The sequence below is a fragment of the Geotrypetes seraphini genome, chromosome 9 (assembly GCF_902459505.1).
Source record: "Geotrypetes seraphini chromosome 9, aGeoSer1.1, whole genome shotgun sequence".
Taxonomy (NCBI): domain Eukaryota; kingdom Metazoa; phylum Chordata; class Amphibia; order Gymnophiona; family Dermophiidae; genus Geotrypetes; species Geotrypetes seraphini.
In genome coordinates this window covers 64,280,371-64,295,332 of record NC_047092.1, presented here as the reverse complement: position 1 = coordinate 64,295,332, position 14,962 = coordinate 64,280,371, and the positions used below count along the sequence as shown (strand labels likewise).

Here is a 14,962-nt window from a genome sequence, read left to right as displayed (position 1 = left end):
TGAATTTTAGCAGACATAAATGCTAATGCCTGAAATTAGTCACAAAGAAGGAAATTCTGTATAGGACGCCCGTTTTTGCAGTCGTCTAAGAAGTGGCTGAGAATCACACACCGGCGTCCTATACAGAATTAAGTCTGCCTTAAGGGTCAGATGCCCAACTCGATTCTTTAACCAGCGCCATCTCAGGCGCTGATAAGAGAATTGCAAGGGAATCCCCCTGCCACGTTCAGCTTAGCGGTTGCGGCATGGAACCACTGACCCCTCCCCTCCCCCTGTGAACTTGGTTAGCAGGAGGGATGCCAAATTCATCCCAATACCACCCCCGAACCCCCACCCGACACTGTCTGTGGCAGGAAGGATGCCCAATCCCTCCCACTGCCACCTTCAAACCTCCCCTCGAAGTCCCCCAGCAGGAGGGATACCTACTCCCTCATGCCATCGACCCGTCGATCCCACAAGACTCCCCAACACCCATCCTACACTCCCCAACATGCCATCACACTCCAACATCCTCCCTGACACCTCTTGAACCTCCCCCAGTACCTTTAGGAGATAGCCAGCAAGAGGGATGCTCACTCCCCTTAGCTGGCAGGCCCGCCTCTTCCAAAATGGTAGGCCTTCCCCTTCCCAGTACATTCTGGGATGTACCAGGGAGGGGCCCAAGGCTCTGATTGGCCAAGGTACCTAAGGCTCCTCCCACAGATGGGGCCTTAGGCCTCTTTCCAAGTGCATTCTGGAATGCACTGGGAGTGGCCTAAGAATCCAAGTGGCTAGATACCAAAGGCCATTCCTCTCCCTGATGCACCCCAGAATACACTTAAGGGGAAGACTAAACTAAACTAAACCTTAAGTTTATATGCCGCATCATTGCCACGGATGTGGAGCTCAGCACGGTTTACAAGAACTTAAATATAGGAAGAGAAGGAAAAGGTTTACATGAACTTAAATATAGGAAAAGAAGAATAAGGGTAGGGTTGCGTACAGGGGGGAAGACCCGCCATTTTGAAAGAGGCAGGACAGTGACAGGAGGGAGTGGGCATCCCTCTTGCTGGCCATCTCCTAAAGGTACGGGAAGGGGGAGGGAGGTATCAGGGGGGGAGATGTTGGGAAATGTCCAGGGATTGACGGGGCTGGCGGCAGGAGGGAGTAGACATCCCTCCTGCCAACTGGATGGGGGTGTGTGTCAGGGGTTTGGGGGATCGACAGCACGAGGAAATGGGCATCCCTCTTGCAGGAAGATTTTGCGTGAAGGGGGAGTGAGTTCCGTGCCTCAGCTGATCGTGCTAGTGAGATTTTTTTGCCGTGATCAGCATAGCGGCCGCGTCTGTTTGAAATGTAGAACAGCTTTTTGTTGGCCTATATTTCAAGTGGCTATAGCAGCCCTAGGGAGACGCCTAGGGCCACTTAAGTTTGCCCAAAGCCACTTCTGGGTGAAACCACGCCCAGCCTTGGGTGAGCTTAAACATCCTTACGCATCTCCCTCAACTGCAACAGATGCCTACAGTATAGGCTGCCTGCATTGAAGTGTTTTGTTTTTTTTAAACATGTGTCACGATTGGCTAGTTAGACAGCGGTCTACAATCGGAATGCCGTTTACAGAATTTGGCCCCAAATCTGCACTAAATTTGTATTCTATAAAGCAGTGTTTTTCAACCTTTTTTGGGCAAAGGCACACTTGTTTCATGAAAAAAATCATGAGGCACACCACCATTAGAAAATGTTAAAAAATTTAACTCTGTGCCTATATTGACTATATATAAAGTAATTCTCTTGAATAGGAATCAAATAAACACAAAGAAAGTATTTTATAATTACTTTATTATGAAATATTAAGTAAACAGAATAGTGAAAAATTATAAAATACTTTATTCAATGCGAAACCTGGGCCTGTTTGGCTGAACACAAAGCTGATATTCTGGCTGGAATCGAAGAAAGACACACACGTAGTTCTTCGTCAACAGCCGTTCCCTTCACCGCCCCGTCACCGTCACCGCCATCCCTTTCACCGCCCCGTCACCGCCACTGCCATCCCATTCACCGCCCCGTCACCGTCCCCGCTGCATCCATATAAGCCTTAGTACTGTAATATTTAGCTTATTCCTTTCTTATAAATCAAAGTTCCTGCTGCTGAACTAGAGAAAGAGATGTTCAGCTGGCAGGGCTTTGTTTATAAATTTTTATCAACACAACTAATATACTATTTTATCCTAAAGCAAAAAATAAATAAATAAATATTTTTTTTTTCTACCTTTGTTGTCTGGTTTCTGCTTTCCACATCTTCTCATTCAATTCCTTCCATCCACTGTGTGTCTTCTCTCTACGTCTTCCATTTGCTGTTACTGTGCCTCTCCCTTAACCCCCCCCCCCCCCCAATTGGTCTAGCACCCATTTTCTTCCCTCCGCTCCCCCATAGTCTGGCATCTGTCTTCTTCCCACTCTGTCTTCCACATTTCCCTTCGGGTTCTGTTCCTCTCCACCCTCCTTCAATGTCTGTCCTATTCCTTTCCACCACCACCCTTCCCTCCCTCCTTTACCACCTGTTCCTTTCTACTACCCTTCAGCTCCTCTCACGTGGCTTATCTATCTACCTTCCTCCCTCTTATTTTCATGGCACGTTACAATGTAATTTGTGCAAGCCACTGGAGCCTGCGAGCTCGATCCCTGTCCCATCCCCACAAACCATCTCGCTTCTGTGCTCCTATTTTCTCCATTTCTAATATCTCCCCTATGTATCTGTCATTGCCCCCCCCTGTGTCCATATACCATCCCCATGGCATGTCCCCTTTATGTCTCTGTCCCTATGCCCCATGCACATAATTTCCCCTCTTTCTGTTACCTTCCTGTGTCCAGATTTCCCCTATCTTCCTCTTCCATACCAGTGTGTCTCTTCTTTTCAACCCCATCTAGCTTTTTTCCCTCTTTCTTCCCCCCCCCTGCTTCTAGCATCTGGCTCACCTGCCTGTCCTTCCCTTTCTTTCCTGCTGTGGGTTTTTCTTTCCGTCTTCATCCCCTTGGCCCAGAATCCTTTTCCCTTTCACTCCCTCCTTCCAATTTGAGCCGGGAACACGAGCGATCGCACGGTCCCCGCAGCCACCACTCGCCTGCCCAATCGATCCTACTGTTTAGCCAGCTCTCTCCCTTCGCCTCACCTTAGTTTGTAGATTTTGTTTTTCGGCGACATGCACGCTTTCCCAAAGAGCCGCGCACGCGCGGCTGCTCAGTGTTCAATCTTCTGCTCTGCTGCAACTTCCTGTTTCCGGTTGCGTCAGAGCAGAAGATCGAAACTGAACAGCAGCGGGGACCGGGGGAGTCTCATGGGAGCGCGTGCGGGACCCGGCCTGAGGCCTAATCAGTGTCTGCACCGTACGGCACACCAGGCAACATCTCGCGGCACACTAGTGTGCCGCGGAACAGCGGTTGAAAAACACTGCTATAAAGGACACTCAGCACTGGCAATGGAGAATAGAGGTTACTTTGAGTTCCAAAACTTGGCTGTGGAACTGTCAAACAGCAAGATGAAGCCTGTCTCAAAGTAGTGGATGTGGATTTTTAGACCAAGATTTCTCTTGTTTTATTCTTTTAGATTATGTTTGATTCTTTTTTTCTCCTTCCATTTTCTTATTACCAAGATATGTATGAAATTATTATATTTGGATGTGTATCTTTTCTTTCAGAAAAGGTTGAGGAAAAAAAGACATTACTGCCAATGTTAGATGGATATTGGAGAAGAGCAAAACCCCCTATTTCTTTGCTTCATCGACTATAGCAAAGATTTTGACTATGTGGATCACAATAAACTATGAAGAACTCTAGTGCAAATGGGAAAACCCAAACACATACAGTCGACTCCACCTAACGTTGGTTAAGCACACGCTTCGGTTATCCGCAGTCTACCACCATGGTCCCGGTTTTTTTACATTAAAGTCAATGGACGTAAACTCTGGATAATTGCAATTCTGATAAGCACACAAACCATTTATGCGCACTGATGTTATAGGTCCTACCTCTATTCGTTCACGTTACGTTCACTCCGGTTAAAAGCAATTACGTTCTCACTTTGATGAGCCATGTGTTTCAGATCAGCAGTCTAGGCCTGGCCAGGTGTTAGAACTTTCGAAACCGCACCATAGCATCTCATGGAGAAAAATCTTTGTCTTTGGCTGAATGTGTCCAACATGCTGGTCAAAAGTCATTGTCTTTGGCTGAACGTGTCGATGTCTTAAAGAGACTTGACCAACAGGAGAGTCGGGTCTCTATTGCAAAACATTACAGTGTTCATCCTAGCCAGATTTCTCAGATTCACAAAAAAAAAGCAAGCCATATTGAAAGACTGGCAAAATGGAGCAGCAATCCTACCAGAAAATGGAAAATAATTGGGAAAGCTGGAGACGCTGAATAGGCATTGCTGCAATGGTTTGCTGAAGTTAGAAGTTGCCAACTGCCAATCAGCGGGCCTCTGCTGATGGAGAAAGCAGCACAGCTATCCGAAGAACTAGGTGTAGAAGACTTCAAAGCAACAAACAGATGGCTGGAGAGGTGGAAGGTTCGTAATGGCATAAAATTTAACAAGCAGCATGGTGAAAAACAAGACGCGGATGAGTTTGGTGCAGAAAGATGGGTCATAGAAGTGTTGCCATCAGTCATTGGTGGATATGAGCCATGCAATATTTTCAACGCCGATGAGACGTTCCCTGATGGAACATTGGCTTTCAAACGCAACAAAACTGTTGGCTTCAAGGTGCTAAAGGAACGATTGACGTTGCTGCTCAGTTGCAATATGGATGGTAGTGAAAAGCTTGAGTCACTGGTGATTGGGAAGAATTGAAATCCTCGGTATTTCAAAAACATTAAACGCCTGCCTGTTGAATATGAAAGCAACAAAAACGTATGGATGACAGCGACACTGTGGATTGAATGGTTGCAGAATCTGATGAGTTACAATCTGATGGTTGCAAACTAATGAGAAAGCTTATGAGGCACATTGTAATGCTGTGTGATAACTCTGCAGAACACAGCAATGACATAAGTCTAACTAACATCAAACTCATGTTTCTGGCATCAAACACGACCTCTTTGATCCAACCAATGGACCAGGGAATAATCGCCAACTTCAAACGTCATTACAGGTTGTTGTCTTAAGATATGTGATGGCAGTGATTGATGCAAGCATGGCATCCAGCCCCCAAGCTGCTGAGCTCGCAAGAAAAATGACAGTGCTCAACTCTCTTCACATGGTACATGAGGTGTGGAGTCGAGTCTCATCATCCACGATTTTAAATTGTTATCGATGTACGAGCTTCGTTCATGCATCTGATGAGACAACTGAAGCTGATACTTCGTCCACTGAACTCCCAGTTGGACTCTTGATGGAACAGTGCTGTTTCTAAAACTGAACTGTGTTAAATTGTGTGATTTTTTTGCTGAATAAAAGTTTATTGCATTTGACTACAGTGTACGGTGATTTTTCATGACTAAAAAGTGGTACTCCGATTAAGCGCACGTCGTGGTCCGGTCTGGAGGCTTTGCACTTAAGCAGAGTCGACTGTAATTCAGCTGATAGAAGAGCCTATATAAAAATCAAGAAGTTGCAGTGAGAAACGAATAAGGCAACACTGATTGGTTTTCAATAAAACGTGGCGTCACGCAAGGATGCATCTTGTCACCTTACCTGTTCAACCTGTACAGTAAAACCATCTTCAGAAAAGCAAATTTTGAAGAAGAGTGTCAGTTTCAAAGTTGGTGGCCAATATATAAACAACCTGGTTATGCAGTTGATACAATACTCATCACCAGCAGCAAAGAAGACATGCTATATCTTCTGAGAAAAGTCAAAGCCGAAAGTCATAACATAGAATTAGAACTGAACATAAATAAGACAAAGATCATGAACATGGAAAATGATGAAGATGTTGAGCTTGAAGGCGATAGAATAGAAGTTGTAAAGGATTTCAATTTTCTCAGCTCTTTTGTAAACAAAGAAGCAACTAGCAGGGAGGAAATACTCCACAGAATAAGCACTTGGCCAATCTTCAATGAAGGCTCTTGACAAAGTATTCAAAAGCAAGTAAATAACACTCCAAATGAAGATCAGACTTGTCCATGCACTCATTTTCTCAGTTGTTGGTTACAGATGCAAAAGCTGCACACTACGGAAACAAGACAGAAAGAAGATTGACTCATTTGAGCTTTGGCGCTGGAGAAGGATTTTAGATGTGCCGTGGACTGCCAGAAGAACTAACAAATCGATTCTGGAAGAGATCAAACTTGAAGCCCAAATGATGAAGTTACGACTGTCTTATTTTGGTCACACTATCAAAAGAGAGAGATCACTGGAGAAGGACATCATGTTTGAGAAGGTCAAAGGAACCAGGCAAAGAGGGTGACCTGCAATCAGATGGCTGGACATGTTGAAAACAACCATGGGGATGACCCTGGAGAACCTTACCAGACTAACACAAAACAAATTTCTCTTTAGATCCTTCATTCATCAAGTCGCTAGGACTCGAGCACAAGTTGATAGCACCTAACAACATATTTTGTTATTTCATGTTATCATCCTCTCAGGATTGGATTTACCTTGTATGATGTAATATTTAATAATAAATAAATAAAAATCAACTTTTGTACAACAAAGCCATACCAACTTCCAGGATAAACTGCTGCTTTTTCCGTTTCTCAGCAAACAGGATATACTGTATAATATGATATCGACACAGTGGTACACCAGCATAAAAAGGTACCCACCAATTTTTCATCAGCTTTACTTCACCTTTTCTGTTCTTCTCGCGGATTAGTTTGACAAACAGCTACCGAATTTCTCAGCACATCAACGCCAGCAGTTTCACTGCTCATCCAGTCGCCTTACCTGCCACGGACACACACTCTCATTCTTCAAAGTGAGCAGCAACTGGACCACCAACTCCCAGCAGTAGCAAACAGTGCACTGTCTCTCTCAAGAACCCTGGAACAGGAAAGCCGAAAGCCGCAACTGCTTCTTGACCACTCCCACCCAGTTCCTACTTTCGCAACCTGAGAAATTCCGCACATCCTGCACATCTCACAAAGCTTAAACTATAGAAACTCTGCTGCGCATGCGCATCTCACTATTCGCTCCCTCCCTCTCTCGCTTTGCGCTACCAGCGGCTTAGCAGTCTGCTACGTAAGCGTAACCTCGAATCTCAGCGCACCTTCCACCTGGGACTTTCTCCCACTGGACCGCACAGGATAGGTGCGAGCAGAATCCCGTTTCTGCATTGCTGCCTTTTAATTTAGCTACACGCGCTCGCAGGAAGTGAGGTAAAATTTAGGGTGGGTTTGGGGAAATGATGTAATAGCGGTGCTGAGGTTAGAAGTAGGAAGCGTGTATAATTTTGGAGTGACCGCTCTAATTTATAACTGTCTTAAATTGGCTGTACAGTATGCACTGTAGTTGATGGAAAGGAATGCAGACAGGTTTAAAGTTGTAATAATTATTTAGTAAAAGATAATGCACTTTAAAACAAAAGTAAATTATAAATAAAATACTTTGGGAAGCAAAAATAGGTTCATTAAACTCATTAACGTAGAAGCAGAGCCTTTTGTTTTCAGTTTAAACTGATGTTTGTCTCCAAAGGGTTCTTTTCCAAACTGCAGTAAAAATAGGCCTTACCGTGTCGGGTCCCCTGGTTTGTATAAAGGTGGTAACATTAACCGCAATATATATTTATTTAAATAAACCTAGCCTGCATCTTGTACTCTGGTCTACAGTTTTTTCTTTGTTCCGATTGTGCTTTACTGCAGACTAACTTGGATTGTGTTTTTAACAGGTCTTTCCTGCACGCTAAGGCTTTTTTTTTAACTACATAAAACCATAAAAATCCTAAAATCCTGTTTTTTTATTTTTCTACATTTACAATGCTGATATTTCCGTTAGCATGTGTCCATATTGAAAGTGCATTTAAGTCATAATAATAGATGTTAATAAGATATATGATTGAGACATTCTAAAAGCAGTGCAATGATTGAGAGAACTGGCTGAGAAGTGGTTCATGGGCTTGACCCAGAGATCAGCCTCTTTTGGTTGCAACTCTGAGCACTGTGAAACTTCACAAAATTTATTGGTTAAAATATACTGCTGGTTAAAATATACTGCTGGTTAAAGTATACTGTTCTTGTTTTGCTTCTTGTTTGGCTATTGTGATTTCTGTTCTTGTTCGTGTTACATTATTTTGCCACCTTCAGATTCTCAGATGCTATCACCTTGAGTTCTTTGCCTTGCTCTGTGCACATTAAATTCTTGTCACTTATATATTACTCTTTGAATTCTGCACCTCATATGCATCACTCTGTACTTCTTCACATTACAGCTTAACTATCAAACAACCCACACTTCTAATTTTTGTAGATAATTTCATGTTGTACACTTCCTCTGGGATGTCCACATAGCAAATCTCGTCATCTTCAAAAAGGCATTTTTTTCTTCTAATCTTTCAGCAATATTTCTTTTAAATATATTGAACAGAACTGATTTATCGAAGCACTCCACTAATCACCCTTTGTTCTTTTGAGTGAATTTCATTTACCACCACCCTCTGTTGTCTGTCAGTCAACCAGTTTTTTTTTTGTTGTTTTTTTTTATAATTCTTTATTCATTTTCATATTTTACATGAAGTGTACAAAATATTGAGTTACAACTAATGAATACACAATATCACTTTTATATCTATTACATAATATTCTGAACAAATTTTTTTATCCCCTCTCCCACCCCCCATCCTTCAAGTACTTTCCAATCACCTTATACATATTATATACCATATTATAACATGTTATGTAAAATTATTTTCACTACCCCCCCCTCCATGTGTGCCATAAAGAAGAAAAGAAGAAGATAAATCCTACTATTCATTCAGTACAATACTTTGTCAATGGCCCCCATATTTTTATAAATTTAGGATATGTCCCTCTTTGTATTGCTATTACTCTTTCCATTTTGAATATATGACAAATTGTATTCCACCAAAATGTATAATTAAGGTTACTATGATTCTTCCAGTTATTGGTTATATGCTGAATGGCAACCCCTGTCATGACTAGTAAAAGCTTGTTATTTTCTGGTGAAATTTGACTTTTTTTTCTCATCATCATTCCAAATAACACTGTATCATATGATATTGCTACATGATTTTCCATCAATTTATTAATTTGTGGCCAAATTGCATTCCAAAAACTTTTAATGTAGGGACAATGATACAGTAAATGATCTAACGTCCCAGGTTCCAGATTACAGTGCCAGCTACCAAATGAGTATGATACCTATTTATTTTCAGGGGTCCTTTTATAAAAAGCTTAATAGCATTTTAACGAAATTTCTTTGGCTTGGTAAAACGCATAGAATAGCTTTGGTATCTTTGCAAAAATCAATTAAGGAGGGAGGGGTAAATTTTCCAAATTTTTATAGGTACCATCAAGCCTATATTTTATGTCAGGGTATGTATTGGATCCTCCCAGAACTGATAGATAATGCACCGGATTGGTTATATTTGGAATGGCGCCTTATGTTTCCCCTAAATTTAGTTCATCTTCCAAGTATCAACATGCCTAGAAGATACAGAGAAAATAAGATATTAATGGATACTTGGAAAACGTTGAGGTTTATTAGTAAATTAACACCTATCCCAATAAACAAGTCAACTAATCAGTCTTTATGGATAATCTCCAAAATTAAAATTGGTGGAGCTCAAATCCTTTGGAAGGACTGGATTATTGCAGGCATTAGATCTCTGAATGATGTTATTTCGGAAGGTAAACTGCTGGAATTTTCACAATTGCAACATAGATTTGGTCTTAGTAAAAAACAAAGTTTTAAATGGTTGCAATTGAAGCAGGCCATTCAGGTTGGGTTCCCTGAATGGAAAACATTGAATAATCAATATAGTTTAGAGTTCTTATGCTTCCAAGCAGACTTCCTAGGGCATCAAGCCGCATTGTGGTATAAATTAATATCTGGATATTTGAATAAAAAAACCAAAAAAATGGTCTAAGAGACATTTGGAGCATTGAAATTAAGCATCAAATTACTGCATCTCAATGGCCACTAATTTGGTCTTGGAGAATGAGATGTACAGTGTCAGCATCTATGAGACAAACTTGGTTCTTTTTATTACATAGAGCTTTTTGGACCCCTACAGTCAACCAGTTTTTGATATTACCACCTTGGCTCCCATCCTCAGACTGTCCAGTTTATTTATTAGCCTCCTAATGATATATTTACTTTTTGAATTGAGCACTACATTGTATTGATTTCTAGTTGCAATTCTTGGTAGGAAGCATTTAATTGGATTAGGACATCAAGATTTGAATATTTACAACTTTTCCAGTATTTTAGAAAGACTGAATTGAATCTGGAGCATTTAAAAAATAGTATGTAAGAATACTGAAAAAAAGCCAAACACCAGAAGCATCAATTTCACAATAATTTATTCATGTGCGAGGGCTGATTGATAAGTAATGAGACTGTCTCTGGTTTTCTTTCCAAGAAGTAGACATGGCAACGCTATGTTGGTTCTTATGGAGCTCATCCATAAATGTTTCTGAACCTACAGTTGGACTGCCATATAATAGTGGTGCTTCTCTAAAATTGGGATGCTTTCTGCAAGCCATTTTACTGCATACAATTTTAATGTAAAAAACAGCATAAAATTGCCATTGTAATGATGTCATAATGCTGAAACGTGATAATATTATAGACATTGTGAAGATGTCTATGCGACGTCTAAAAGGTGATTCTATAAAGCACGCCTAACAATATAGATTTAGCTTAAATTCACTAAGATTGATTCTCTATTGTGCATCTATTCTTAATAGAATCGCACTCAGTGTTGTGCTGCTGGATATCTAAACGATTCCTAAATTTTAGATGTCCTTTATAGAATTTTCCCCTTTAAGTACAGTTGTATTACTTGTTTTGAGACCTGCCTAAAACAAGTGGTTTTGCTGAACTTTTAAGCAGGGCTGTGGAGTCGAGCAGTCGGAGACAATTTTGGGTACCAGAAACTGAGGAGTCAGAGTCGAAGGATTTATCTACTGACTCCACAGCCCTGCTTTTATGTGCCATGGGAACAATATACATAGGTGGCAATTCTATACAGTTGCACCAAAAATATAGGTGTCATGAACACACATAGAGCCAATTCTATAATGGTGTGCCTAACTCATTATAGAACAGTAGTGCAGCATTGTCTTGATGTGCTGATATCTAGACTTGACTGCTTATGCCAAGTCAATAACAGGTGTAAGTTACTGTGCTTAAATGTGCCTCACAGTGCACACAACTCATAGTATTCTATAGGTTGTGTACATCACTGGACAGAATGCCCTTGACATGCACATGCTCTGCCCACAGGTACAGCCTACTTGTAGTTGCATGCTAAACAACCTGCACGCCATATTTACAGAACAGAGCCTAGCATTTACATTTAGGGTGCCAGTCCAATGTGTAAATGTTAATATTCTGTAAAACTGGCACACAAGGCCTTAATGTAGGTGTGCCTTATAGAATTGCCTTATAATTTTGGGAGTGATCACACCATACCAAAGGCAGGGTCCTTTTGAATCTAGGCATCCTGATGCGTTTAATCATATAGACATTCCAAAATTAACATTTGGAAATATACTAATTATAATTTACATGTGTAAATGTTATACAAGGCTTCTGAAGTAACCATCTATTTCAGTGATTTTTTTTTTTTTGTAGTCTAACCCCCCCCCCCCTTTACTAAACCGTGATAGTGGCTTTTAGCGCAGGGAGCCGTGCTGAATGTCCTGTGCTGCTTCCGACGCTCATAGGAACTCTGTGAGTGTCAAGAGCTGTACAGGGCTTTCAGCACAGCTCCATGCACTAAAAACCGCTATCACAGTTTAGTAAAAAGGGGGGGGGGGTAAATGTATTTTTTTTCTTTTTTTTTAAGAAAATATCAGGCAAAATTAGTTGAAATAGGTCTTGTGTCATTGAAGAAGCATAAAGTTGTTACTTGATGGAAGTTTCCATTTTTAGGATGTTGTGCATCTTGACAGTTGATGACTGAGCTTCCTCTTGAGTTATTTCTTTGACAAATGTCTATTCCTACTTCTTTTACAGATTTTAATTTCAAAATGGAAGGGGTTGTTCACGATTCAAGCAGTATTCATTCTCTTGCCTATCTTGATGATCACGTAGGCTTTTGTGGTACTATAAAAAGTAGCCCAAGTGACTTTGTGGTAACAGAAATTGATATGTCTGGACAGTTGGTCAGAGAAAGTGTTATTAACTCCTTTTTCAAATTCGGTGAATTACCTGAGAAACAAAATAGCTCTTGTCAGTACAAGAAGCAGAAGATAGTTCCTCAGGAGTCTTATTTAGAAAAGAGACATTTTCTGAATTTCAGAGAATTTGTCAATAGAACAGACCCTCCAGAGCAGGATATGGCTGTTGATACAAACACTATGGAAGAAGTTGATGATGAGTATGGGCCTGAAAAAACTGACAATCTGAGCTCTTTGTTAGAAGAACCTCTGTTGGAATCATTAACTGCATTTGCTTGTTCCATAAAAAGTGAGTTGAGTTCTGAAATGCAATCTGCCACTCCTCCACTTGAATTTTCACTGGGATCGTTTCCAGATAAAGACCAGAGGGCTAGATTCCACAGTGCCATCCAACAGACTTACCCCTTTCTTCTCACTGCTACTCGGAGCACAGAAATCATTGTTAAACCAAACCTTGATTACAGAGAGCTTTGCCAATTAGTGTCTGAAGAAGAAGCAGAAAACTTTCTGAAATACTTGGATTCAAAACAAGTGAACTCAACATTTACTTTTAAACCAGATCTTAGCAAAGAGCACAGGAAAGCTGTCCATCACTTTATAAGTAAGAAATTTGGAAAACTCGTGGAAACAAAGTCTTTCTCCAAGGAAGACCATCAAGGTCAACAAAATACAGTAATTACGGCAAGGTTTCGAGAGAAAAGTGGTTCACTCAAGAAAAGGCGTAGAGCTGATTGTCAAGATGTGTCAGACATATACACAGGTAAATACTTAAAGAGGCATTCTATAACTTGGTGCCTCATCTTAGATGTCCGAATGCCATGTGTGAGTGCCAATTATGGGTACCAAGATTCCTTTATAGAAGACTAGCATAAGTCAGCATTGATGTGCTTTGTTTTAGGCATAACTACCTAACTCTGACCCAGCATTATGAGCTATGCCTAAGTTGCCATGTGATGTGCATAACTGGTAATATTCTATAATTTACATCAATATGTTGGAGACATGGCCACAGACTACCCTTGCTCTGCCCATGTGTACACTATTATACGCTATCCCCCTAATTCTATAAACTTCCATGCCCAAATTTAGACTTAGCTATTCACATATAATACCCCACTGGACCATACCATTATGTAAATATATTCATCAGACCTTCAGAGGTGCAGCTTATAGGAAACACAGTTGAACAAGTTTCAAACACCATATTTGTCATAAATGCTGCAAAAAAATTATCATCCTTTTTAATTGTAACTTGTAAGTCATCTATATCAGAAAAAGTACCCATCTTGCAAAGAGCAAAGGCTTGGGGACAGGTATCAAACATGAACTTATGTTTTGCCAACTGGCACTATGCCTCATTTACAAATACCTTGTAAAGCAACATGGTGGCAGCGTTTGTCTAACTATCCAAGAACCTCGTGCACTTGCTTACATAACTGCCTATTTTGGCACCTCTACATGTAAATGGCACTAAATTCTAGAATTGCCTTTTATATGCTTTGTGTTTTAAGGCATACACAGCAGATTTCCCACAGATACAGAGTAGGCTAGTGAGTTTAACGGAGGTTGTTTTCTTTCTTCAGCAAACAAATATATTACACATCAGAATAAATGGTTTTCAAATATGCCTTTTACTGTGAAAACCATCTATTCCACCTTCCAGTACCATTTTATTTTGAGCATTCTAGAACCACCAGGGGAAGTTGCTCCTTATTTCATCCCATCAGTTTCTTCATTCTCACTGCTTACTCGAGCTGTGGTGGTATTAATGAGTTCTGCAGCTGGGCTGCTTATAGTAAAGCACTAATATTTAATGAATGGAAAATAATAGTATATTCTGTCATTTATATTTGGTGGCTTACCACACTTAACTTTGAATTACTTTTGTTGCAGCTTTTACGCTACGAAAGGAAAATCTGGAAACTTTAGAAGCCATTAGCTGCTTATCCTCGGAACTTGGTGTGCTTCCTTCAGATTTCAGTTATGCGGGTGTTAAAGACAAAAAGGCCATTACATATCAAACTGTGGTTGTCAAGAAAGTGACCCCAATGAGGTAGTTGAACATTAAATTTAAAACCTAGCAGAGATACTATATGCCTTGCAGCAACAATTCATAGACAGTGCATCATACCAACTTAATTAATTATTTCTAGAGCACTACCAGACGTACGCAGCTCTGTACAATCACAAAGGAGACAGTCCCTTCTCAAAAGAGCTTACAATCTAAACAGACAAGACAGACAAACAGGATGTCAGGGTTGGGATACAGTCAGGGGGAATTCTAAAGGAACAGCACTTGAGCTGCTATTGCATATCATCTAGTTCACAGTTCTTCAACCGCCGGTCCGCGGACCGGTGCCAGTCCGCAGAAAATTCCTGCCAGTCCGCGCAGGACTGGCGAGATCAACTTCTTCAATTTCCTGCCGGTCTGCGCAGGACCGGCAAGATCGAGGAGCGCAGGGCCAGAGAGATAATGGGGAGCCTCAGACTGTGCTTTCTTCCCTCCCAGTGGCTCTCCTTACAAATGCAGCGATTCAGGAAGGAAGCCTTGGAGCTTTTGCTGAGTAGGGCCGCCTCTGATGATGCAACTTCTGCTTTCCTCAGAGGCGGTGCGAACCAACAAAGGACCCGAGGCTGCCTTACTGAATCGCAGCGCTGGCAAGTAAGGAGAGTTGCTGGG

The 14,962-nt window shown here is 41.1% G+C and overlaps 2 protein-coding genes across 11 annotated transcripts in view; one reads left to right on the top strand and one right to left on the bottom strand.

Moving 5' to 3' along the window:
* Positions 1–7,284, bottom strand: part of IRAK4 (interleukin 1 receptor associated kinase 4) — a 32,246-nt gene extending 24,962 nt beyond the window's left edge. For 2 of the 8 annotated variants that reach the window (XM_033959437.1, XM_033959442.1), the window contains exon 1: positions 7,188–7,284. The gene's annotated coding sequence lies outside the window, so the exon portion shown is untranslated. Of the gene's footprint in view, positions 1–4,004; positions 4,773–6,744; positions 7,136–7,187 lie in introns of those variants that run through there. The other 6 variants (XM_033959439.1, XM_033959438.1, XM_033959435.1 and 3 more) reach the window with 6 other exon arrangements.
* Positions 1–14,962, top strand: part of PUS7L (pseudouridine synthase 7 like) — an 89,603-nt gene that overhangs the window by 17,482 nt on the left and 57,159 nt on the right. Inside the window, exons 1-3 of one of the 3 annotated variants that reach the window (XM_033959424.1) lie at positions 7,108–7,296; positions 12,119–13,042; positions 14,176–14,335. In XM_033959424.1, the coding sequence (XP_033815315.1) occupies positions 12,133–13,042; positions 14,176–14,335 (1,070 nt within the window). In that variant the 5' untranslated portion in view covers positions 7,108–7,296; positions 12,119–12,132. Of the gene's footprint in view, positions 1–7,107; positions 7,297–7,416; positions 7,677–12,118; positions 13,043–14,175; positions 14,336–14,962 lie in introns of those variants that run through there. The other 2 variants (XM_033959426.1, XM_033959425.1) reach the window with 2 other exon arrangements.